Source organism: Coloeus monedula, assembly GCF_965178545.1.
Source record: "Coloeus monedula genome assembly, chromosome: 1".
NCBI lineage: Eukaryota > Metazoa > Chordata > Aves > Passeriformes > Corvidae > Coloeus > Coloeus monedula.
In genome coordinates, this window is record NC_138781.1 from 119078873 (window position 1) to 119105115 (window position 26243).

The following is a 26243-nucleotide window of genomic DNA, read 5'->3' on the forward strand; positions in this document are numbered from 1 at the left end:
AGATGTGAAACATACCCACTAACAAAAGTCCAAGTTTTCAATATCCCTCTGGGACAAATGACGTGGGAACTTCAGTTATATCACTAAAGAAAGAAGAATAAATAATCCTTTCCTAAAGGCTAAACTACCAGGAATCATTTTAAGCAGTGGTGTTACAAGACCACAAGATTAGACAAGACTGACACGACACCGCTTATTGCACAACATACTGTGTAGAGAACAGCTTGTCTTCTCAGCTGGTGTGCATGAAACTTTTTGCACACATTGTGTGCACCTCACTGTCCACATACTGCAGCTCAAGGCCAGAACAGCTAAACTGCAAGAAAGATGGGAGACCAGGCTAGCTGTAAAAAGGCAACCTGGAACCCTTCAGGCAGAGACATCTCAAAAGTAAGTTTCTAGCCCAAGAAAAACCAGAATACCAAGACATAAAATTAAAACAGGCTTAGAAAATTGATTTAACTGAGCTTTTTAAAAAACATATAAACACAGACATCATATTGCAAATGACAAAATCTGTGGCAAGAATTTCAGTTTAGATGGTAAAGGAACGAGTTAAGGAACAGATGTAGCTTCTTTAAAGCTACCTAATCTTTATACTGTGAATTCAACATAATGAGATCATGGGTAGTGAACAGGAACAAGAAAATCTATAATAGATGTTAAAATCACGAAAATAAAAAGAAATAGAAAATGGTTGTATCTTGATATGACAAACACAGTACCATGGAAAACCAAACACAAGGTAAGTTCCCCACAGGAATGATTTCTGGTTAGGAGTTATGAAATCTAAAAAAAGGCTACCTGTAAGTCAAAGAAATTAGTTTTACCTGGGGGAAAAATGGCTGTTTTTACATATACTTATACCCTACAAATATATATGCAACAGGCCATAAGAATGCCAGGACCTCCACTATGAACTAAAACACGACTTCTAGTTATACCTGAGTAGTAACAACAGATTATGGGGGAAAAAAATTGCAGAAAGCAAAAGCATAGTTTAAGTCAATAATGATCAAGTTTAGACAGAGAAAAAATGATGGAGAGGCCATAATGGCACAGATTCATAAAAATACTTGCTAAAGGAAGCTCTAGAACTACTTTCATTGTGAAGAAAAAAATTAGAACCCATATATCACTGTATGTTTATAATTTCTTATCAAGTCTGATTTTACAGATCATACCCTATAGCCTCTGGGCAGAGCAGATACCAGCTTAAATAAAAAGCAATAGCTACCAAATATTCTCCCCTATTTTTACAAAGTTACACATCACTACTTCTTGTTGTTCATGAGCAATAATTTAGAATGAAACCTTTATTTTCCTACTACTCAACATTATCATCATGTATTAGCACCTGTAATAGTAGTAAATATTAAGTAATCAAATTTAATTAATTAAAATGCTCTAAATAATTACCACAGGCAAAAACCTCTCCATCATCAAGTACTGCCATTCTGCTTTTCTGGTGAAGCAGGTTACCATTTCTCTAGAATTAATAAAAATACAAAGCTTGGATTTTTAATGTCTATTTTGCAGAAACTCTCCCATACAGTACTGTCAGTGTGGCTTTGGATGCATCAATCACACAACTACAGAGGTTCAGAGCCTTTCTACCTCTCTCCAGATCTTAACTGATTCTGAAAAGGATTAATATCCCATGTTCTTTCCTCCTCCCAGGCAAGAGGCTTATGGTGTACCTTGGAGACGATTAATGCTTTAACCACATTCCCAGTCCTCCCTCAATATGTTTCAAGCAGGCATCAAGAAAAACTACCTCAGTACAATACTGCACTACTTTATCCAGTTTTCACACCTTGGTACATCTAAAAATCACAACAGAATATTTACTAGTCTTTCATCACATATGACAGATTTGTCAGTCCCCTGACATCCCAGAGAAGTACTCAGTTCATTTTCCCAGCCTAACACAGAGCCTATGGCTTTAGAACATTTAAAATCTTGGATAAAATTAACTGTGCATACAAAGGTGAATCAGATTTACGAATATTACTACCTATTTAATCTTTAAATAAATTTCCAAGTTTTTCATGAGAAAACAAATACCATCACTATAGCCATTTTACAAGCAGGGAAGAACTGTCAAAAGTGGGGAACAAATAATAATCTTCCTGAAAATAATCTGCAGGCTAAAATAAAACCTCCATTTTACTTGGATCCATGTTTAAAGAGAACTCCTCCCCCTGCTTCCCCCAGTCCTGCACTAATACTCATAGGTGACATTAAGTATGGAAAGATTTATTTTCTTCTTGCAAATCAAACTCAAGATCACTCTCTTTATATAAACTTTCCAGTCTGTAGCGTAATATTAATAGTATTATAGACCTGCCACCAGAATGAGCCAGTAAAGATCTAAATAACATATTTAAAAGCATAAACACTACAATAAACTTGCATGCTCTGCATATTAATACAATCATCAGAATCAAAGGGGGAAGATTAGCCAGTACCAACAATTCTTTTCAAGTCTAAATAGAAATATTTTTTATAAAACCCCTGGAATAAAAAAAGCTTACTCCAGAGGGATTAAATAAGTTCCATCATTGTATAGTAGTTTTACCAAACTGAAAGCTAAATTAAGAATCTAAGACCAGAAAACAGGGCATGGAATAGAGAAACCAGATAAAATAACGGTGAGAAACGAGACTATCATCACCTTTCCCTTCCATAACCCTCAACAAAACACAAAGACTATAGCAATTACTACAGTCTCCCTTCATATCAAATGAATGTTAAGTATTTAGAAGCAATCAGTCTTGCTTACTTTTATAACCTCCTCTTAATACTTCACAAAAAATGGTTTTAAAGCACTTTCAGTTTCAGCTGGCAAAATCAGAACCCTCACACTCTTCACAGAGCACAACTGAAAACCTCCTACTCCTTAGCTGAATTCACACTGATATCCACTCTTCTCTATATGACAGTCATATGACTCACAGACACCTAATAACTCAGGGTCCTATTTACAAAGTCAGCTGTAACTGTCAACAGGTGGGGGAGAGAGAAAAAGTCTACTGGACTCAATCCTTGCCTTAAATCACACAGTACATCAAGGTCATAGTATTCTGCAGAACTTCCTCCCTTCTGACAGGCCAGAACGCCAAGAAAGAAACCAAAATCCCTGTTCTACATCCAACACTTAACATTTTTCTCTGAATTCTACTGTACAGTATTAAACCCCAGCCACTTCAAGTGCTACATGTTCTTCTGGACTGCATTAAAGTTGTCACTGAAACGAAGAAATTTTATTACCAGACAAAAAATGTATCACTATTCATTTTGTGTGAAGTGCTCCACATAAGTATTCTGCTGCCAGCCAACGGAAGCTTAAATAATCTTTAGAGATATGAAAAATATTTAATCCATTTAAATGTAAAATTTGAAAAGAATATTAGGAGAGTTTTTAACAAAGAAACACAATCAGTCCAGCTACTGAAGGCATTGTCAGTGTCTTGAACATGCATCTGGTTTTTACTGCATGCACACTTGGTATCTTACTGGCCATCTTGCAGGGAGCGAGTTTTTCCTATCAAAACAACACAGAAATAACCAAATTGGAATTCTGATCACTTTGCAAGTAAATATATGCAATATGCAAGGAAAAGGCAGTATTCAATAACAGGCAACCTGAATTTTAGGAAAAAGTTTAGTTTTATTAATTCCTCACCAGTTGTTTAGGCATATATCATGAAACAGAAGTTTGGCACGGTGCTTTTAAAAATTATACTGTTAATTTTCTACTTGAGTTAACAACATTTCCAAAGTTACTTTTCTCACTTCCAGTTGAGGTAGACTGAGGACACTGAAAATAAGGCAGTGCATTGAAGCATGGTCCAAAGCAACCCGATTGCTTTTGTTTTGCAAACACTGCAAACATACACATCCAAAAGATGTCTTACACTACAGTTTTGAAAGAAGCTCTGAACATGCTGAAGAAGCAAGCACATTTCAAAATTTACCTTGAAACTCTGAGACAAAGCCTCTGAAGAATACATCACCACTAATACACCATTCTTACTGCCTTTTGAAGAAACTATTTCATATTTTACATCAAGCTGTCCCTCTGACATATTTTCCTTTGGTGTGCAAATACAGTAACAATCTACTTACCACAGCAAGCTGTGTTCGTGATGCTACTGTATGAAACACTGCAGGCATCATAAGAGATTCTTCTACTTTCAATTCCATCTCATTCTCTGCTGAAAATGTGGTTTTGGGGATAGCTGGTGGACGTTCACACAAGATCATTTCTTTGTTGAATAAAAAAATTGGGTTGGTGTCCTACACTCAAAAAGGAAAGGAAACCAAACACTGAGTAAAGGCAACTCACTGTTGAATCATCAATGATTTCCTCATGTGGGTAACACGTCTTGAGAACAAGTTAAAATCTACATTTATAAGCTGAATATATAAACATTGTTTCTCAAATCAAAGAAATCCAGCAAGCAACACACTACAGAAAAATACTTAAAAATCCCTTAGTAATAAATCTTTTTCTTCCCCTATAAATGACAGTTTAGGCTAAGAATGCAGCATGCACTTACTGTTCCAGCACTGTAACTACACACTCTTCTGTCTGGTGCCATACACTCTCCTCCATTAACAACCAGTACTTGGTGCTGAATGGCAATCTTGTACTTTGTTTGAATTGCATGTTTCAGATCAGCCACACTAAAAAAAAAAAAAAAAAAATGGGAAGAGAAGATGATGCTATCAGATTACTTTTCTCTCTCATTTCAGGTATTTCTGTAAGAGACACAGGTGACCTGTCTGTGTCAGAGTAGAACATTTTTAGAAGAAACATTTTCATTCTGCACAATGACATATTTCTAAAGTGCTGTAATGTGTTGCATTCTGGATATGCAGCTAATAAGCTATCAGCTAAAAGAAAACAGCCTCTGCATTGCTGATAAGTCACCAGCAACATTTTTTCCAAGATCTGTTACCATGCTGAAATTCTGGATTAAGTCACACCAAGCATTTAGGGTAACAGCTGTAGAAGTCATATTGTGTTTGTTGAATTTATACTTTATGACCAAACAGCTGACTTGCTAAAGCCCTAGAAGACAAGACTATTAACACTTCGTTATGCATAAGCACAATTTCACCTAATAAACTCTGGCTGATTTACTGCACATGAAATGCAGTAAAGCACTTACAATAACAGGAAACGTAACAATCGATATACCTGCAACAAATTAATATAAACATCACAGACTTTAACTTAGAAACAGTATATCAATAGACCATCCCTGGTTTTAATTCAACAGCCTTAAACATTCAATTCTAGCTGACATCTTCACTTTACTGCCTATTTTAGGCAGTTCTAGACTGAGTCATTAAGACACTCGTAAACAGCAAAGTAAATGAGAATTTACTAATCTGATCCAGTTACTGACCCCAGCTAACATAACACACTGTGGTAGCACCTGTGCAAAGGCAGAAAAAAAGCTTCTGAGTATGAACTAAATAATATAAGCATCAACAGTTTCGATGTAAGTAGCAGGAAATTTAACAGTGTTACTGTTACTTGAAAAAGATCATAAAGATCTGTTATTTAAAGCAACCATGATTCAGCATGACATCATAAATTCTGTGATTCATTACAAACCTCTCACAAGCACAAGCTTGTACTTGCTAGCTGTGTTACAGTAACCATTCACCTATCACCTCCACAGTCTTTAGGAAGGTAGCTTGGCCTGTCCATGTACAAAGAGACAGGCGAAGAACCCAAAAAAGTTAGAACTAGAAAGAGCAAGTCTGTATGTACAGATATACAGAATAAGCAGTTAAACTGTTCGACTGAAGAGTCTTTGATTTTGTGTGGTTCAGTTGTTGGACAGCTTCCAAAAAAGAACCCAACTGAGCAAAAAGTAGGCCCATAACAGATTATTAGGAGCCTGGCATGGCAGCTTTGATGCTGCACCTCACTCACCATGATTTAGAAATGTAATGTCTAAATGTATCAGACAGCTTATAGGGGTGTGAGCACATCTATAAACGACGCAGTAGAAACAGAATGGCTGAAATACTATTTCATGCTCAGTAATACCCTGACTTTCATCTGGCTTTAGAGAAGAGCACACTAAAACAGTCTAGTCTTTTTCACTCATGAAAATTACAAACAGGAGTTCAGGAGAAAGGAAACAATGGATTTGAGAACAAAATCCATGGTAGAAATCTTTTATGCCCAATTACTTGCAACATATTCATCACTGATAGAATATGAAGACAGCAGGTGAGCTTGGCTCTTGCTACCCCCAAGGTGTCTTGCACATGAGAACAATGAAAAAGAATACAATACAAACTTCTCTAAAAGCATCTGTACATTTGCAAGATGCTTTTAGTATGCAGTGAAAAAAAAAATACAAACAGTAAACTTGTTGGGACTTCAGCATGATCCTCTAACACTGATCACGCTTCAGGCAGTTGGGCACTCAGGAGTTCATGTTTTACAAATAAAATCATCTAAAACAGTTTGGAGCCTTACAACATAGGACAGAATCCACTTCTACCCATCTAAAACATGCGACAAAAACCTTCATGCCAATTCTTTAGGATTCAATCTAAAAACATTCCAGAGCACACATTTTCTTCAGGATGAGTGTACTGACAAGAGAAAGAACAACCTGCAGAACTTCCTCTATGATGCCAGACAGTAAAAAATAAACCATTTATAGAGAAATCCCAAATAAAAACACTATTCAATAAAAGGGCACAAAAGATCTGAAGTCATTCTGACAGTTCTTTCAAAAAGCACCAAACACAACACCAGATTCAACAGGAGCAGGTCAGCCTCTGACACTGACCCAGAAAGTAAATAACTTCTCTACTCTTTCATGGAACTGCACACACAATCACCTGGCAAGGCATTGAAAATGCTAATCACAAAAAAAATGAAGAAAACAACCACCAAAATTCACTCAAATACAGGATAACCTAGAAGAAAACTGCACTGACATACTAAAAAAAACCTAATATCTGTCAAATATTTAATATATAACAAATATACATACTTTTTAAATTTAAACAATATACAATTAATTTACTCTTACTTTTGTACAGCAAGTTCAGTATCAAACGTAAGGGTAGTTCCAGTGTTGACCAAAAATACATATAGCTTCATGATGATTTCTTTAGGTCTCTGAAGTTTGTAACTTCCACTGCTAAAATCATTTAGAAACTGAAACAAAAATTTCAAGCGTTAGTTTCACAGGAATCATGAAAAAGACAAGACACATGCTTTTGAAAACACACTTTCAGATATATAGTGGGTGAATACATCAGTGCTCACATTCCACAGTTCTTTATTCATTACCAAAGACAGAGATGTTGTTCCTCTAGCCAGAAACATGAGCAGGGTAAGTCTCTGCATGTACAGACAGTTAGGAGAACATGTGAGAATATACACTGAGAAGAATAAAAGAAACTAAATTAGAAAAAAATAAGAAAATATGACTTCTAATTGCAGAAGCCATCATCCCAGATCATTACCTGGCTTTTCTCAACTATGAAATACCTTTTTAAAGCCCCAGATAGTAATTTCCAGACATCTTTTCTAGATTTTACAAACAGCAGCACAATCTATTAATTCCTCAACTTACAGCCACTAAGTCTATCTGCTCACTACTATCCCTGTCCATACTTTTTCACTCAGAAATTAAATCATTGGCAACAACCCAAAAAAAAAAAAAAAAAAAAAAAAAAAACAAAGAAAAGAAAGAAGGCAAAATTCCTTTTTGTATTTCTCTACAGTAAGTAATAGCTTTAATTTTTTTTTTCCTGTTATCAGCACTAGCTAAATCAGTAGCTCCTTTCTTTGTTACTGATAGCAAATAAGAAGCATTCAAGCAAGAACGTGCAGGTCAACACACATTTTCAGTCCTGTGCCCTACAAGACCATGGATGAGTGACTCTATGCACATGTTTTTCCAGTGTATGTGACAGATGAAAAATATTAACCTGCCTCATAAAACACTAAGACTTAATTTGAGATTTTATCACTTAAGTACTCCATAATTCTGAGCCTTTTTCTCTTCTCCTCCTTAGGAGCTAGGAAGCTTATGAGTAATTTCCACCACACTACCAAAGCTGCTGCAGAAATACAACTAGCACGGCAGTCACTAATAACCTGAATTCTTTGTAGAAGGAATGATGAAAAGTTAAGCTGTAAGTTTTAGCCACTAAGCAATATTCTTATATCATTGTAAAAATGACTTTTTGGATTAAATTACTACACAGGTAATATAAGTTGTCCGTTTTCCTTTGTAGTATTAATAAGACACACATACAGGGTCTACACAGCCAATCATATTACTCGAACATTAGTCTGAATTTGCATTTATGTCTTTGCCTACACATAGAAAAATTTACAAACCACAGAGAAAAATAACAAACACGCCATTAATATGAGTAGGGGGGAGAGCTTTTATCAAAATATTTATTCCAGAAAGTCGTAAGAGTTTTCTTACAAGAGAGCAGCTACCCTCACACTTTTCAAGCATTCGTTATAGTCCTAGTTAAATCATTCATTTTCACAACAAGGCTTCAGAAACAGAACTACATCAAATAAAAAAGGACCAGTTAAATAATTTGATCTGAAGAGTTTTGTTGTCCTTTCACCTGAACTCTACTGTACTCAGTGGCACCAGCTTCCTTTTGTATCAGAAAAAGGAGAATATACTCTATAAACTAAGTTATTAAATAGATAAAAACTGCTGAACACCAAGAACAAGCTAAAAGTTCCTTATTTTATTAATAAATTCTCTCTTTTACATCTAAACATAGTAAAAGGTTTATATAATACCTAGTTTTCATATGAACATTGCTACCAAAGCTAAAGTGGTATTTGAGAGAGAACGTGCCCAACACATACACGAAGTAAAATTTTAATTAAGCATTTACCCATCCAAACCATAACACTAAACCTAACCAGACCACAGAGAGAAGAAACATTATTAAGATCAACAATATTTATGACAGCATCTGCCATACATCAGGAGTCTCTAACTTTTTAACTTCAGGCAAAGAAAGAATTACCTTCAGGCACTATACAGAGCTACCGCCTTCTTCAAATTCAAGAGGAGAGTAACTGCGTACATTCGCTTTACTTGATTTTTGGCAACCGAGTAGCATGGCTGTTCAAAGCCAGAGAAAATCTGCAAAGAAAGGATACAGAATGCAATTATTAGTAAAAAATTATTATTGAAATGTCAGGGTTTTATGGCCATAATTGCATCTAATACAGAAATCAGTGTATGTTAATGCCAGAAGAATAATTACGTGGTAATTGTTTGGGGTTTTGTTAATTAATAATGCTATCCAGTCACAAGTCTGCCCAGAACTGCTATACATCTGAATACTTTCGCTCATCATTTTTGTTTAAAATAACTACTAATCATACTTTTGAGTGTTTACAAGGAGAGAAATTTAGTTCGCTATAAAGAAATGTTTGCTTTTCCATTAACTGAAATTATTTTTCAGAACTGATGCAGAATGTTGACGTGGTGATGCTGAGAGCAATAGAGAAAGTCTTAACAAGGCAATTTATCTATGAAACTCCAGCATTAAAAGACATACATGCTACTGCTGTTGAATGAAGAGTCTTATCCTGCAGCTGTCTCCCACAGATTCCTTCAGGAATCAGTATCACCTTCCTTACCTAAAACAAGGTAACCTATTTTGCTAAGCCATTCACCTACTTTCAAAACATGTGTTAGATTTATTTATTCTATTTTTTTTTTTTTTTAATAACCTGAAGATTCCCAGCTGCTTGTCACTGCATCTTTGCCAGGGGCTTCTCTCCCAGAACTGCTTTTTAAACTACAATGGAAACTACAACAACCAAAATGAGTCAGATCAGCAAAGGTAACCTTTTTAGGCTACCCTAGTTCATTTTAACTGTCTTCAGTTAAGTAGCAGTGCCAAAGGAGAAGGAGCCTTGGCAAAGAACATGTTGATGAGCTATTGGGCTCAGGGCAGTGAAGCCAGTGCACAAACTCCAAACTGCAAACAAACATTATTTCTATCATGTTAATGCCCTAGCAAGCTTCTGAGAAGATGATCAGGCACTATAAAGGGTGATAATCCATTACTAAAAATAGGCTTGCTGAAGCCTGAAAACCATTAGAACATGTAAACCATTTTATACAACCTGTGCTACTACAGACAATCAAAAACACTCTATTCCATATTTGAAAACCTTGTAATAAAGGAAATAATCATTTTATGGTTATGGAACAGAAGAATTCTTTTCCTCCCTTTTGTCCCCTCCCTCTTCACTCCTATGCAAAATGCACACATAACATTTTATCAGAAGCAAAGGTACAGTAAAAGGGAAATAACCAATGTGTTTAAGTGCTACCACAAGAAAAATTGTAATTAAAGTGTCCTCCTCCAGTTTAGCTATCAGCAGTCAGCAGCTGTACTTGAGCAAAATGAATTTATGAATACTTCCTTTAGATCAAAGTAATGCACATTAACATGAAACTACTAAAACACTTCTGCCACAAACTAGGAACACAACACAATCTCTGTCTTGTAACTCCTTTGCAACCATTAAGAAGACAAAAAGCAAGTGTTGTTTCTCAACATTTCATCAAACAATGCTGGGGGAAAAGAACTACAATGACACAGGCAGGACAAATTTGTACTAGATTACTCTTTGGGAAAGAAAAAAAAAAAAAAAGAAAGTAGAATTCACAGAATTCCACAAAATTCACCCACTCTCAAGACTGTTACAAATTTCAGAGAACACTTTCAGGAAGAGAGGAATCATGTAAAGCAAGGTTCCAGAGAATACATGCCTTGAACAACAGCCTCCCCTGCAAGATTCACTGATACCCAACAAAGACATACTGCAGCCCTCCCTCCCTTCAGCAGGAACTACATCAACTGCCTCTCTCCAGCTGTCCATCTTCACAACATTGGAAAAACATTAATTTTGAGAGCTTTCCCTAGTCTTGCATGTCTGGACAAAATCTGTCTGACTGTGTTAAAAGTGAAAGGTAAGTTACAGAGGGTATGTATACATGAAAACCTACCACAGTTACCTAAGTTTCTTTTCTTTCAAAGGTCAGGTTATTGCAGACTATTATAGGCAAGGTCAGCTACACATCACGAATTGGCCTTTGCTCCCAATATTCCAGAATATTGTTATCATCCAGCAGTAACACAAACTCTTAATGCAATCTTGGAGCGAAAGTCACGCCATCAAGCTTCAACAGAATATATCCAAACACATTTTATTCTTCTTCTGGTTTTATTACCAGAACAGGCCATTAGGAGAATTTCAGGCTTTATTTATTTTTAGCTATAAACTTTTATGGAGTGTTACAAGTTTCAAAGGTTTTTTTGCTGAAATTATTTTAATTCATCTTAATAGAGGTTGAACAACTACACAATCTGACAGCTACTGAAGACAGAGCTGCTACCTATGTAATGAAAAAAGACAACAAATGAGTAGTCCACCCCGATTATTTGTTTAAACTGTGTAACTTGCAGCATTAGATCCATGCTAGATCCTTCACATTATGGGATAGAAGTCTCTCTGACCAACTGCCACGAATTATCAATAATTTAATTTTAAAAAATAGCTGAACATTTGAAACTTTCTGTAACAGCTGCCAGAGCAAACAGAATATGGTAGGCATAAATACAAGAAAATAAATGAGATTATAAAAATGTAAGAATGGCACAAAGTATAAAAAGTTTCCATAATTGAGAATAAGTATATTGTCACATTAGCTAATAAACCACCAAAATCAGCTATGAATACATTGTGCTGGTTGTAGTATATATTTCACTGCTCTACACTGCATTTACATTGCAATGCAATTACTGCAATCTTTTTCTATATAATATAAACTCTTCAACAACCAACTACTTTTGAAGTCAGGTTTGATCAATACTTTCAACACGTTTACAAGTATTGAGATGTATCTCAGTTCAGAACATGCTCATTGTTACATCTCTAGAAGGAAACTAGTATCTATTTATGGACCCTTCCTTTTCATCATTACAGCACAGGCATCACAGGTTTCACAGCACTCCACAAATAATCCTATGGCTACATTAACCATCCATTTCTGCCCTTAAGTGCAAAATCCCTGCTCCTAATTACCTAATGCTGACTGTTCCATTGTTTCATGGAACAACTTCAAGAACTTCACAAACTCAAACACTGAATCATGGCATTCAGAGGAGGACAAAGAAATCAACATTTATGCTGTTTGGGTTTAATAGGACATTCATCAACCTCACTTTAGTCTTTAAGTTCCCTCTGTAATTGTTCACACTCATGCTTCTGACATCTCATTTCCCAGACTTCCTTTATAATCTGGATTACAAACTAAATTTGAGCAAACAAAGATACTGATAAATTTTTCTTTAATACCATAGAATTTAAAATGAACCATGCCAAAGTAATGGCTTTCCTTTAAACTCAGTGGTGTAAAATGCCATCCACAACACCAACACAAACAGTATAAGGTACCTTGCTTCTTGTACCCAGGGAAGAGCAGGGAAGTGCTGCTCCACATCTGTATGCTAAGTGTGATACTTATCAACGCTTCACCTGCCAAGTCAGATAGAACCAAGAGGCCCAAACTCTTTATGTCCTGTGTGTATCTCCAAGTCAAAAAAAGACTGAAAGTAGACAGAACTAGCTAAACTATCAGATCAAGGCAAGTCTGTTCACACAGTGCCTGCATTTTCACACTGCTATTAGACATTCACATAGCTCTGTGGGATCATCACCTGTGTGCTGCTGATACAGAAGTTTCACTTCCCTTACTGCAGAGGCACTGAGGCTACACTACAGGTAACAGCGTCTCCAATATGAGTCATAAATGTTACCCCCAATTACCACGGTCAGGAGTCTCACAGGACACCACCAGAATTTCTGCCTGTTGAAAGGGCAATTCATCTGAGGCAAAGGCTGACAAGTCTGTGACATGCTTAAAAAGACTCAAGTGCTATTCCTCATTCACTGAGTATCTTATCTGGGTAGCATCTCCCCTCAAGGCTAATATACCTTTATTACCTCTCGAGCTGGAGTCAACTTCAGAGCACATTAGCATGTTATTAAATGGTGCTTCATTTCCATACCACAAATCTTAAGGTTTGCCTTTGAGATGCTGCAGTTCCTGTGATTTCACCTTTCAGAGCAGCATTTCCTGCTTCACCTCAACTTAGGCATATGCATAATAGACAAAGGTACAAGAGCAGTGCAGAATATTCCCTGCAATTAATTTTGTTTTCTTCTCTAAACCTGCCTTCTACATCCACTTCCTTTGTTTTTATTTTCAAGTGTCCCTTTCAAAAAATGCTCTTTTGCTCCAACTTGCAGACCCCAAAAGCTGAGTATTTTATAGCACCTAAATCAAAGGAAAATGAAAATAGAAACTGAAGCTGAATTTAATGCAACTAACACCTTTCTTCACATTAGTTGTAAGATCATCTCCAAAAGCAGGCTCCGAGAAGCTTTCTTCAGTACTGCACCCAATGCATCTAACCAGAAATACCTAAATTTTGTGAAACATTACTACTACCACCATCAGAAGAATAGAAAGAATGACCCCATTGTAAGGGCACACATTCTTTAGTAATGCTTTATGCAACAGAAATAGCTATGTTTCTAAAATACGTATGCAAATGCATACCATTTTCTGGATAGCCAACTGTTGAAAGGAAATATGTTTTAAAAGGCACACTAAAAACTTAAAAGAAAAACTAAAAAATAATAATTAGAAAAAAAACCTAAGCTGTGTGATGAGTGAGCTCCTCCTGACCCAGTTGTAGAGAATAATTTAATTCCCCTACTCCTCCAAAATAAATTTACCAAGAAGACCACATTTAATCACAGAGATATATTACTGCAGGTGGAGATCCTATCTCCCATTACCACCTTATATCAAAGCCTATAAACCTCATGTTCAAGCCACACTGTAGTCTTAAAGAAAGGCTGTCAATCCCTGACATCTGTAAGGTGCCATCTGGAGCTCTATTTATACTGTGTTGAGATGTGCATCAGGCACAGAGGCGGTTACTTAATTACAGCATCTCCAACAGTCACTGTGTTCCTAACAGCTCTCAAACTCAGCTGCTGGTCAGCTTTTCCACTCAACCCAAGAGCCGAGCTGCAATCCCGCAGAGCAACCAGGACACATTCCTAAGCTTCTACTTCTCCATTCACTAAAGAGGAATTTCAAAAGTCACTAATTCAGTATTTCATAGTCTAAGAGGCTTTTCCCCCCTTCCCCTCCTTTAAGATGAATAATTTTATATAATACTAACCTAATATTTCAGTTACATACAGCCATCATATTCAGAGTTGCTCCTACAACTCTGAATTACACGGAAGCTCCTCATTCAGCTAAGTAGGTGCTGCAATGCCTTCAGAGATCCTCAACAACATCAAGGGCAAAAGAGCAGATCAAAAGCAAATGCATCTGGGCAGGCAAGAAAACACTGTGCATGAAAGAGTAGCTCTGAAATCGGAGTGGCCCAAAACAATGCAGCTTCTCACAAGTTCAGACAAAATTTACACTGTGAATTCTAGGAATGCAATAGTTTCAAACACGTTCATGAGACAACAAGCACATTTTCAGGCACTGTGTCATGATTCCATATGGACATGATTATAAAGCTTCAGATCTGATGGTTAGCATCTATTTACATTGTTGTTTTCACTGATTTGAGGAGCTGCCAAAACACAACCCATGTAACAGATCAGACAAAAGTTCTCCTCTTCCAACAGTAAATACAATTTTACCACATTTTTCAAAACTCCACATCTCTTGCACGATAGAAAGTAAAACTTCTGTGCCTCAGTTAACAGGTACAAGTCAGGAAACCAGCCTAGGATTTCTGACAACCTTATTGCTAGGAAACAGCCCACAGCCTGTAGAAGTATCCCTTCTCTTTCTTTCCTCTTTTTGTTTTTAATTGATGGAAACAAGCCTTTCCACAGCTGTCTGCGCCTTAAGTTTTTGACAAAGTTAACTGAAGGTTTTGTCAGATTTTTCTTTTTTTAATGTATAATTTTGCCATTTCAAAGCATTTGTGGAGTACAAGCCTCCCTTGAATTACAGAGATAATACATTCTCTTTGCAAAGATTGCTGCTCTCAGGGACGTGGAGCTTCAGGTGGTTTTATTCAAGTTACTGACTGACTCCATAATGGTGGGAAGGTTCTTCCTGTAGGCACATACTCTTTAAAATAATTAGCATGTAAAATCTTCCAGTGTTTGCAAACAATTCTGCAAGAAACAGAAAACAAAGTCTATTCTTTCTTATGCCCAACTCAGACAAGTCAGCACCAATGCTCTTCCACTAACACTCTCTGATTAACCAAGGCCACAAACACTGCTAACAGAAAGAGCACCAGACTTAGGAAACCCTTTCCTCAGCCAGTTCTTCTTCTGCTCCTTTCCCTGCACCAGCTTTCAGTGATGCAACTATCCATATTTCTATGGAATAAACTGGATTATTTTGCTGCATTAAGTTAGAAACAGCATGCTTCCCCAGGATCCTGATAGCTCAAATTGGTTCTGTGACCAGGTTCATTACACAACTCCACAAACTGCTACACTTCACTTATGACTGGAAAGAGTCCAATGAATACAGAGGATACTCAACATCACAACCATCATTCAAGAAGACAAGTGAAAATTTTCAGAAGGCATAATTCACATTTCTAACTGCCCGTGCCATCCTCAGTTACTAACAGATCCCCTCTTGGAAACCTAGTGAAAAAACCCAAACTAGTACCCTCTTAAAAGCAGGCTAAAATAACGTAAAAATTTACAATTACTACAGATGCAACTGAGGACAGATTTTCTCAAAATATAGTCTAGGAGGCCATTTCCCCTGTTCTTCCCTCTTCAGATACAACATCCTAATGCTACAACTTTTTTTTTTCTTTTATGTGAAAAAAAGAAGAATCTTGGCCAGAACTATTCAAAAGATGAAAACACAGACTGATTAAATGGCATTTACTTTATAGGAATGAAAACACTACAGATGGAAAAGAGAGTAAAAGATTGACAATAATGAAATGTAAGGCAAGTAAAGATCCTCGTGATTTATTCTGACTGCCTACATAAAAGTCACAGGTTCTTCCTTAATTTCTATTCATAAGTAATCAGATTTTCAAACACCATTAAAGTTTTCTAGTAATAAGGAAATCCACTACTGTCTTGGTAAACTGTTCAACTGATTTGCAACATCCAAACTTGTTTCAAATTTTTCTTATCCTATATTAATTATAAAATTAGTATTTGAACTTTCATGATCTAAAGATGGAATTCACCCAATTTCTCCTTTTGAAGTTACTTATAATTCACATGTCATCTACCAACCACCTCCTATTTATCAACATTCTTTTCTTTTCAGGGGTATCTGAAAGAGGTAAGTAAATGACCAACAGCAAGATGCAGCGCTGATATAACCCCCAGTCTCCCTAGGAATACATATTCAGAAAAGTCTAGATTCTTCTCAGATCAGTCTATTACTCTTTTTGGATATGACATATTTACGAATCACCTTTGGATCTCTACTGGCATCAGTTTGAAAGAAGATAACAGCAATGTGCTGAGAAATAAGAAAAGCTGCAGGATTGTTTGAAGAATATTAAATTGTCTCTAATCTCAAGAAGGTGTTAGTTCTAATTTTCATCTGCCCTTCTTTACCTTTCTGCAATATAAATCTTTGGTAGTTTAAAACAACTAACAATGTGCACTGATAAATTCTTTTATACGGTGTTACCAACTGAAGAGCTATACAACCACCAAAGAAACCCCAAGAAAGACAAAGAAAAACACAACTTACAACAATTGAGGTATTACAACTATACTCCTGGCTTACTGAAGCCTGATTGTCCTGTTTAGAGCCATAATATGCATGTGAAAATGTTGTTACAATACACTTGCTTTTCGAAATTTATAGGTACTTTACCACCAAGCCTTTCAGATAAAAAGGCATACACATTACCCCTCCCCCCCTTCATTCAGACAGAACTGAGAATTTTGAGTCATATTTTCAAACCATTCACAGGGTGAGAATCAAGTCTCTTTCAATCAGTAGACAACACGAGTACTTGCAAAGAATATTTTTAAATAGAGAAGTCAGTTTGAATTTACTAGTAGAACACTTACAACATAGCATAAGCACAATGTATTAGAAGAGAGCTTCTAGTACTGTTACACAATATATTCTTATATAAGCATCTTCACTTCATCTGAATTTAATAAAAATACACACTGTGGAGGATGGAAGAAAAACTATATAAATAAAAGCACCATTTTGTCAGTATGAACTGTTTATCCTAAGCCAACTACAATAAATAAGGGTAAAATCTTCAGGCTTTTGACATACCAGCACAGCTACTTGGCATCAACAAACTCAAAGTTTGACATAAACCACTGACATTGAAAGTCCCTGCAATACTAGGAAAAAAACACCATTCAAATAATAAAGAGCAAAAAGTACTGCAGCTATACCTACGACACAAAAGAGCATTATTACGTGTTCAATCATAGAAAAAAAAAAAGGCAGAGAAGTCATTTAAAAGATAAACTGAACACTAAATCAAAATAGAATTTGGGAATTTAGAAACAGCTACCTCAAACATTCAAAAATCAGACCTCAGCAAAGTGCAATTCTTACAGAATTTGTATTTTAGCTTTGCTAAGGGTGGTATGATTTTTTGAATCCATGATGTAAGTAAAACTTTTCCTATAATTAGTTCTTCAATACTGCATTCTACCTCTAAAATACATACTGTTTTCAATCTGTTCAAAATGAAAACAGCATACTGGCCTGTCAAACATCTTCAAGAAAAATAATGAAGATTGATGTATCATACAGATACTAGTTCCACCTAATCCCTCCAAATAAAAGCAACATGCAATTGAAATACTGAACACACAATTTCATTATTGCCACCACAGCTTTCCTACTCTCCTGAAAAAGCAAAAACACCGTTTCAAAAGAAAGTCTTAAGAGGTAAGAAAACATGAGCTATTTTATAAAGAGAAAATAAAACCATGTTCTGAAGTCAGTTAAAAACCCATTAGAACATTACTTAGGCAGAGCTGCTCTCAAATATTCACGCACCGTTCTTCTCATTGATCCTACAGCATTACACAGCAAGACAGATGCAGGACATTTGGAATCCAACTAGTCAACAAACCAGTTTTACATTTTACTTTCCACCAACAAGTAATCAACACAGGTCAGAAAGAAATTCATACAGCCCTCAAACAAGCCTTTTTTGTACTTATTCATAGAAAACAGGCTACCACATTCTACCACAGCTTATTTTCTAGATGCACAAACTACTAGAGCTTTATATATAGCACACCATAATCATTTCACCTTGATGTGATAAAGACAGCAGGCCCAGCTGCAAAATCTGTTCCCAAAAGAAAGTGTCAACATCTTGGATGAACATAAAAAGCTACACTGAGCTGTTGCTTGAGCTGGTAGTTTGAGCTCAGAACCATGGACTGCAAACCTGAACAACAAAAGGAAAATACACACCTGGAGATGGACAAAAGACAAGCAAGCATTGCCCTGGCAGCCGCAGTGCTTCTCCTGACCAGCCCCGTCTCAATGTAAATGTAAAATGAATGTAAATGTGGTATCAATAAATTTGTTTTGATATTTCTACTGACAGCTTCCAATAATTGGTATTGAAATATTATTCATGTATTATTAACAATATAGTTATGCTTGAATCCTATTAGAAAACACAAAGTATATCCACTTCCAACCCTGCTTACAAATAGAAAGGATAGAAAGAGCTGATACATGGCTATGACGTCTTCCACCTTGCCTTTCAACTGAACTACATAAAAAAACCTGAAATTTAAATTAAAACTAAATAAAGAGTGGACCTGCACTACGAATTAACTCATAAATAGACAAGTGACTTTCTCAGTAACCACAGAATGTTAATTAGCTCACAAAAATAATTGCTAGCCATTTCTTTATCACCATTAATTGTGCTATAGGCTTTTACAACACACAGTTCATGTGAGATCTTTCAACTTGTACACCAAAATCATTAGTCTGGCAAATCAGCTAGAAAACAGCTCTAATTCTTGCAATTAAATTAGTAATTTACATATTAATGATTTTTTTTTTTTTGCCTGTTTGGTATCAATCTTGCAGTGTAATACAATAGTATTATGTAAGTTGGCATATTGTAATTAAGTGTTTGCTACTCAGTAATACTGATTAACAACTTTGCATCAGAATGCTAGCTATTAATAGGCTCCTTGAAAGCAGTAAGGTATTTCTTTATTAAGGTATTTTTTTTTGTCCCCTCCTCATCTTCAGAAACTGTTCATATAATGTCATTGAGCTGTGGACCAAAAATCAGGAGCATAACTTTTTTGAGCAATATTGCAAATGCAGAAGGAAACACATGACTGTTTGGGCACTATCCAAATGACTGAAGTGGCTCGTGTGACAATTGGGTAAGCACACTATAGTTTTTCATTTTAACTTCTTGTTTTCACTTTACCTCAACGTGCTAATGAACCCATCCTGTGCAATATAAGTCTTAAGATCCTTACATCACTCTAAGCCAGTCTTTCACAGAAAGCAACTGCTAGTTTAAAAGCAAATAAAGACTTAAGGACACACTGATAACATACAGAAAAATTCTTTCCAGTGATCCCACTGTAACTGCCACTCTCTTACCAAAAACAACAAATCAGCATGTGCTACTCCCTTATCCCCAACATACACTCCATCCCCTATTTAACCAAAATAACTGAAGTTCAGTCTAGAAATTATCTTTGCCACCTTAGCTTCTGCAAGGCTATGTAACAGCTGTGTTCAGACAACATGCAGGGACACACAGTTTTTTTAAACGGACACCACAAAAGACCTCAAAATAACCCTTGCCCTCTTCTCCAGTCAGAGCACAAATCTGCTGCGTACACTTCTAATTATAAATATAGTAACCTGACATGGCAGAGAGACAGTCCCTTAAACAGGATCTCAGAAACTACTAACCCAAATCTGTGCTGAGCACAAGTCTAGAACAACACAATTAAAACTAAGATAGATTGCTATTATACAATCTACAAAACACACAGCTACTTTTACAAAGTGCACAACAACAATGTACTTCCAAAAATGCACTTTCAAAGCACAATTAGGTCTATCTTACAATAATGGATTATCCCAAAAGATCCCGTTTGTATTTCCAGCTCTAAAACTGGCACAGCTCTAAAGACCTTTACTATGTGCTCTTCAGTAAGTCATTTTCTTTACTACTCTCAACATAATAAAATAAAGCCATATTGAGTTCCAGGCAGCATTTAGAGTAAGTACAGATATATCCTCTGCACACTTTAAACTAAACTTAATGATGTTAGAATACCTAAATTCTTTCTTGTTAATATTTGCTTCTTGGCACAAATGGTTGTATTAGACCACCAGAAAACAGTAAGGCCCTTTCTTCATGTGCTTCATCTTTTAAAAATTTCCCAAGGTACTACATACTAAATATTCTTAAAATTCATAATTTACATATACCATAAACGTGCACGTTTTCATTATTACTAAGTACTTCCATGACGTATGGAGATGAACTTTTTAAAAGGGTACGTATGGGAGAAGACATGGGACAATGGCTTTAAATTGAAAGAGGATAAGTTTAGATTGGCTATAAAGAAGAAATTCCTTAGTGTGAGGATGGTGAGGCACCAGAACAGGTTGCCCAGAGAAGCTGTGCATGCCCCATCCCTGAAAGTGTTCAGGGACAGGTTGGATGGGGTTTTGAGCAACCTGGCCTAGTGGAAGGTGTCCCTCCCCATGGCAGGGAGGTTGGAACTAGGTGATCTTCAAGGTCCCTTCCAATCCAGGCCATTCCATAATTCTGATTCTATTTATATTGTTCCTCACAGTACTTCTCAGCTGTATAAAATTCAACTGTATGAAACATGTTTTTCCATTCTTGTTATTTCTCCAGCATTGCTGAGGTATCTTTCACCACACAGTAAAATACACACCTCCAGAAGTGTTAAGTCCTTCCATAAACCCAACAGCACAAACTACTTCTGACACACATATACGTGAGCAGAAGGAAAAAAACCCCAAACCTCAACCTCTTCATTCTTTCCCATAAAGAAATAAAGGTGAAAGCTTAAAATATGAACCACAAGAAATGGCTCATGGCCAGGACATACCATGTAATTACATCAGACAAAAACAAATGACACAAGAGAAAAAAAAGCTATGGTTATATGAGGTCTAAACTAACATTTCTGTGTTTCTCAGGACCAGACACAACTTTTTATTTCATGACTAGACGACATTCAGTGAGAAACATGAGCACTACAAATATCAGCTCATTTAATTCTCCCAGCATTTATATTAGCATTTCTACCTCTGGATCGCTGGCAGCCAGTACTTTGGGGGTCAGTAAGAAAACTGAGCACTGACGCACAGAACAGCCTGAAAGTCTACCAAAGAACCGTAAGGAGAAACTGAAGGGAAAATTCATTACAGGGCACATGCTTCCTCGGGAGCAGGACCAAGTAAACAACCGAGGGAGAGGAAGAAAAACGTTTGTAAACACACAACGCTTCTGCACGGCGCTCGCCCGACCGCCGCCAACGGCGAGCACGGAGGCGCTGCCAGGCTGAGTCATTCCTTGTAGTAACTTCCCCGCGAATCCCTCGCCCTGGCAGCGGAGCCCTGGGCAGGCAGGGAGCACCCCGGCCCAGCCGGCGCTGCTCCCCTCTGAGGGCTGGCAGCAACCGCCCCCCCCCAGCAGCTGCGCTGGGGTCACCCCGCCGCCCCGGGACCGGCTCCAGGCGCCGGATCCTGCTCCCACTCGACCCCCGCCCCGCCGCGTCCCAGCTCTTTGTCGCCCACCCCACGGGTACAGCCCTGCGCCCAGCGCCGGGACCGCCGCCCCTCGCCAAGGCCGCCCTCCCAGTACCGGAACCCCCGCCTTCCCCGCGGCTGGGAGGGGCTGAGCGGAGCGGCGGCGGGAGCCCGCACAGCCCCGGGCAGCGTCCGCACTCACCCCCGGGTCCCGCGCGGGCAGCGCCGCTCATCCTGCAGCGGTGGCGGCGCGTCCCCCCCGCGCCGCGCGGCCGGGCCCGGCGGCTCCGCGGGGGCGCGCAGCGCCTCGGCGGGGCCCGCGGCCGGGCGGGGAAAGGCGGCGGGCGGGAAGAGGCGGCTCGGCAGGGCCGGCGGGGCGAGCTGGGTGCCGCGGACACCGGGGGAACCCTGCCTGGCGCGGCCGCCGCCGCCGCCGGTGTTTGTTGTTGTCGTCAGCCGCTTCCGGCGCGAGGGCTGCCGGGAGGGGGCGGCCCGCGGGAGGGACCGCGCGGCGGAAGCGGCGGCTCCGGACGGGCGGAATCCGGGAGGGGTCTGGGGTGGAAGCGGCCCCTGAGGATCATCTGGCTCCAACCCCGTGGGCAGGGGCACCGTCCACTGTTGCTGCAGGGGAGGAGACCCCAACAGTCCACTAGACCGGGTTGCTCAGAGCCCGGTCCACCCTGCCCCTGAATATTTCCAGGGATGCGTCCAAGATCATCCCACCTTACCTCTGGGTTGCCAGTTCCAGTTCCTCACCACCGTCACAGTAAAGAATGTTTTCCTGGTATCTAATCTAAACCTATTCTTTCTCACTTTAAACACATTCACCCTTGTCCTGTCCCGACACACCCTTGTAAATAGTCTTGCCCCATGTTTCCTCCAAGTTCCCTTAAGATACTGGAAGGCCACAATTAGTCATCCTGAAGCCTTCTCTTTTCCAAGCTGAACAATCCCATTCTTTCAGTTTTTCCTCGTAGGAGAGGTGCTCCATCCCTCTGACCGACTTGACGGCCTCCTCTGGACTCACTCCCAACAGGTCCATGTCCTTCCTGTGCTGGGACCCCAGAGATGGATGCAGTATGCCAGGTGGGATCTCACCAGAGCAGAGCAGAGCAGAGAGGCAGAATCCCCTCCCTTGCCCTGCCAGCTGCGATGCTTTTGATCCAGCCCAGGACATGACTGGCTTTGGAAGTCAGACTCTTGGCCTTACCTGAACAGGAAGTTTCTTCAATTTCATTTTAATCTGACATGACAAGAGATCAAAAGTTTAGGAAATCTACAGACAGATTTAGATAGGAGATCAACTTGGTCAGTCCAACCAAAGGATGTGTCTATTTCCCAAACACACAGGAATTTTTTTTTCTTTAAGACTAAAAGTTGAGACCTGCTAGCAAGGATAAACTGGAAATAAATAAAAAGAGAAGGATTCATAGCATGGGAATCAAGGGCTCTCTGTCACTATAGTCTTTTTTGTGCCATAGGCATTGACTATTATTTCAGTGTTTTAGATGATGGCTGTTTGCATTCCCAGTTGCTAGGCAGAATTTAGCAGATGTTCAACTCATCCCTGCACTGGCAGGTGAGAGTGGCCCCAGGTGCACTCACTGCCCAGACCGGGCTCGACACTGCCTCCTGCCTCCCTCCCTGTGAAGAGGGTGGGTCCTTGTGGGGACTCAGAGAGCTTTTGACATAAAGCAGTCCCCAAGCTGTAGGGTGGGAACCGGCCTCTTACTCCTGTCTGAGAAAACAAGAGTGAACCTTGCACTCGTCACTTTTGGTTTCTGTTTTAGTACAAGTTTCTTTAGAGGCTTAGCCCACAGAACTTTGGGATGAGGACATTTTCCCATAAATCAGAGAAGAGTGAATTGGAGAGGAACAGAAGCAAGGGGCTTGTTTGGCTCAGAGATGCAAGAGAGGATCACAATGCTGGCATTAAGGACATCCTCTAGCCAAGATCCTTTGAGAACAGCATACAGCTGGACTGTAATTTCTCTGCTGCCTACCTTCACCTCTCCTTCCATAACATACCCCATAGGCAGCAAGTCGTGGCAGAGCATAATGTTGTGGCCAGAGTATATTCAGATATGGAATATACTCTGCAAATCAGAGGAGGATTGCAAAAAACAGTGCAAGCATGCCATGGTCCCCAGCACAGGAAGGACATCAACATGCGGGAAAGAGTCCAGGCCACCAGTTTGATTAGAGGGATGAAAGATGTCTCCTATGAGAAAAGGGTGAGAGAATTTGCTTTGTTCATCCTGGAAAAGGCTTCAGGGTGACCTAATTGCAGCCTTCCAGTACCTTAAGGTACTTCTCACAAACTGGATCAGGTTTATGGTTTTCACATTAAACTTGTGAATTAGCCACCTCTGCTATGTTGGAGAGCTTCCTGCCTGTTTGACACATTAAAGGCTATGTTGAATAGTCACAGCCTGTCTAGAAAGGAGTTTCTTGGCTTTTTAAAGAAAGGCCCTAGTTGCCACCTTGTGGCACCCCATAAACAAGTACTCCCCAGCTCTGCAGCTTGTTGGGAGATGTGTCCAAATTCTGAAAGACACCTTTGGCACTTCAGACTACAACAATGAATGGAGCTGGGAAGACATCAGTACTCAAACAGATGTAATGGGAAATATAATACAAGATTCTATTAAAGCAATTCAAGGCAGCTTTCTGTAATATAACACTGATTATGTCAAAGCTGTGTTATTTTAGTTCTATAGATGTCAACTTCTGCATTTTGCATCTCTTAAAATGGTCTTCTTAATTTTTTTTGACTGTGATGAAGGACTAGCCTTTAGTGTGAAAGGAATGATATCCAGATAGAACTTGACAGAACAAGTGCCATGCATGCTGTAATCAGAGGTCAGAAAACCCCCTTGAGGTTTAGGAAGCCTGAAGCACGAACAAGTCTCGTTAAAATTCTCTTGTGGAGAAACTACTGAGAGCAACCTCCTGAAGTTTGAGAAGCTGAGACATTGGCAAGAGAAGCAGCAGCATCTCTTCAAACACTGAAGCAGCAGTGCTGACAGAGCTTGTAGTTTTCTGTCAAAGCACCCCTGCCACTCAGGCTCTCAACAATTGCATAAATGAGGCTTCAGGCACTTAAGCACAGTTCTGGTTTTTACAGCACGTGTGGGACAACTGTTGATTGATTTGAGAGGCAGCTCAGGCAGGACTGAAGCAGGAACTTCAGTTCTGGGGAGTAAGCAAAGCGCTGCTAGCAGAGCAGGTTGTTCTGGCTTATTCTTGTAACATTTCATTATGTTGCTTCCTCTCAGAGTGCTCCAGAGCCACTTCATGCCAAACAACTAATTACAGGGTTTTTTCATGAGTCTGTCTGAACAAAACCTAAAATTTAACATTATATCTAGCACCTCTATCCTAAAAAAGCAGCATTTTATGAAAAAGTGTTTGCTCTAGGATATAAAAAAAGAAAGCATTGAATCAGGGTTACTGAGAATTCTTCACAGTTTCAAAGTCCTGTACCAAATATAGGTTATTATTCTTTCAAGATACTGTTTAGGATCCACCTATATATTTTTTCACATTCTGTAAAACAACCAAGAAGGTTGAAGGAGTTTTTTACAGTGTACTTTTAATTTTGGGTGCTAAATTTGGTATACTGAAGAATGTGTCTCTTAAACTACATATTTATGCAGCTGTAGTGAGAGAGCAAAAAGACCAGGCTGCTCTTCAAGGGAAGGCATACTGGGAGCCCAGACTGGCAGCAAGGGGCACTGTCATAGACAAGGGGCACAGTCCCACAGTATCAGTGAGGTCTGGTGACAGTTTCTTGTATGATTGTTGTCTGCCGTGCCAGTAATGGACCAATACGGTCACTATTTATTTAGTTCCAAATGTACTTCAAAAACCACATCTTCCTATTTTCTTTAGCTCTGCTTGCCATAAGTTCTCACTGTGTACTTCTGCTTCCCTTAGTGTTGTGTCTTGGTTTAAGCCCAGCCAGCCATCAAGTACCACAAAACTGCTTGCTCACACAGCTCCCCCCTGCAGTGAGATGTGGAGGAGAAGCAGGAAAAAATTGTAAACCACATGGGTTGAGATAGAAACAGTTTAATAATTCAAATTAAGTAATAGTAATATTAAAATAATAATAGCAATTGAGACAACAAAAAGAGAGAGGAATAAAACCTGAAACAGACAAGTGAGGCCTCAATCAGTTGCTCACCACCCACTGACAGATGCCCAGCCCTGCCTTGAGCAGTGGTCAGCCCCTCCCAGCCTCAACTCCCCCCAGTTTATATACCAAGCATGACATTCTATGATATGGAACATCCCTTTGGTCTATTCAGGTCAGCTGTCCTGGCCATTCTCCCACCTGGCTTCTTGTGCACCTGCTCACTGCCAGAGCAC

General features: G+C 38.9%; 1 protein-coding gene across 2 annotated transcripts in view; it reads right to left on the reverse strand.

Annotated features, from left to right (window-relative positions):
* RB1CC1 (RB1 inducible coiled-coil 1) overlaps nucleotides 1–22208 on the reverse strand; it is a 68551-nt gene extending 46343 nt beyond the window's left edge. For both annotated transcript variants that reach the window (XM_082298046.1, XM_082298045.1), the window contains exons 1-5: nucleotides 22072–22208; nucleotides 9061–9179; nucleotides 7077–7204; nucleotides 4566–4692; nucleotides 4132–4302 (exon numbers count right to left, since the gene is read on the reverse strand). In XM_082298046.1, coding sequence (XP_082154172.1) covers nucleotides 4132–4302; nucleotides 4566–4692; nucleotides 7077–7147 — 369 coding nt within the window. In that variant the 5' untranslated portion in view covers nucleotides 7148–7204; nucleotides 9061–9179; nucleotides 22072–22208. The remainder of the gene's footprint in view (nucleotides 1–4131; nucleotides 4303–4565; nucleotides 4693–7076; nucleotides 7205–9060; nucleotides 9180–22071) is intronic.
* Nucleotides 22209–26243: the final 4035 nt, after the last annotated feature.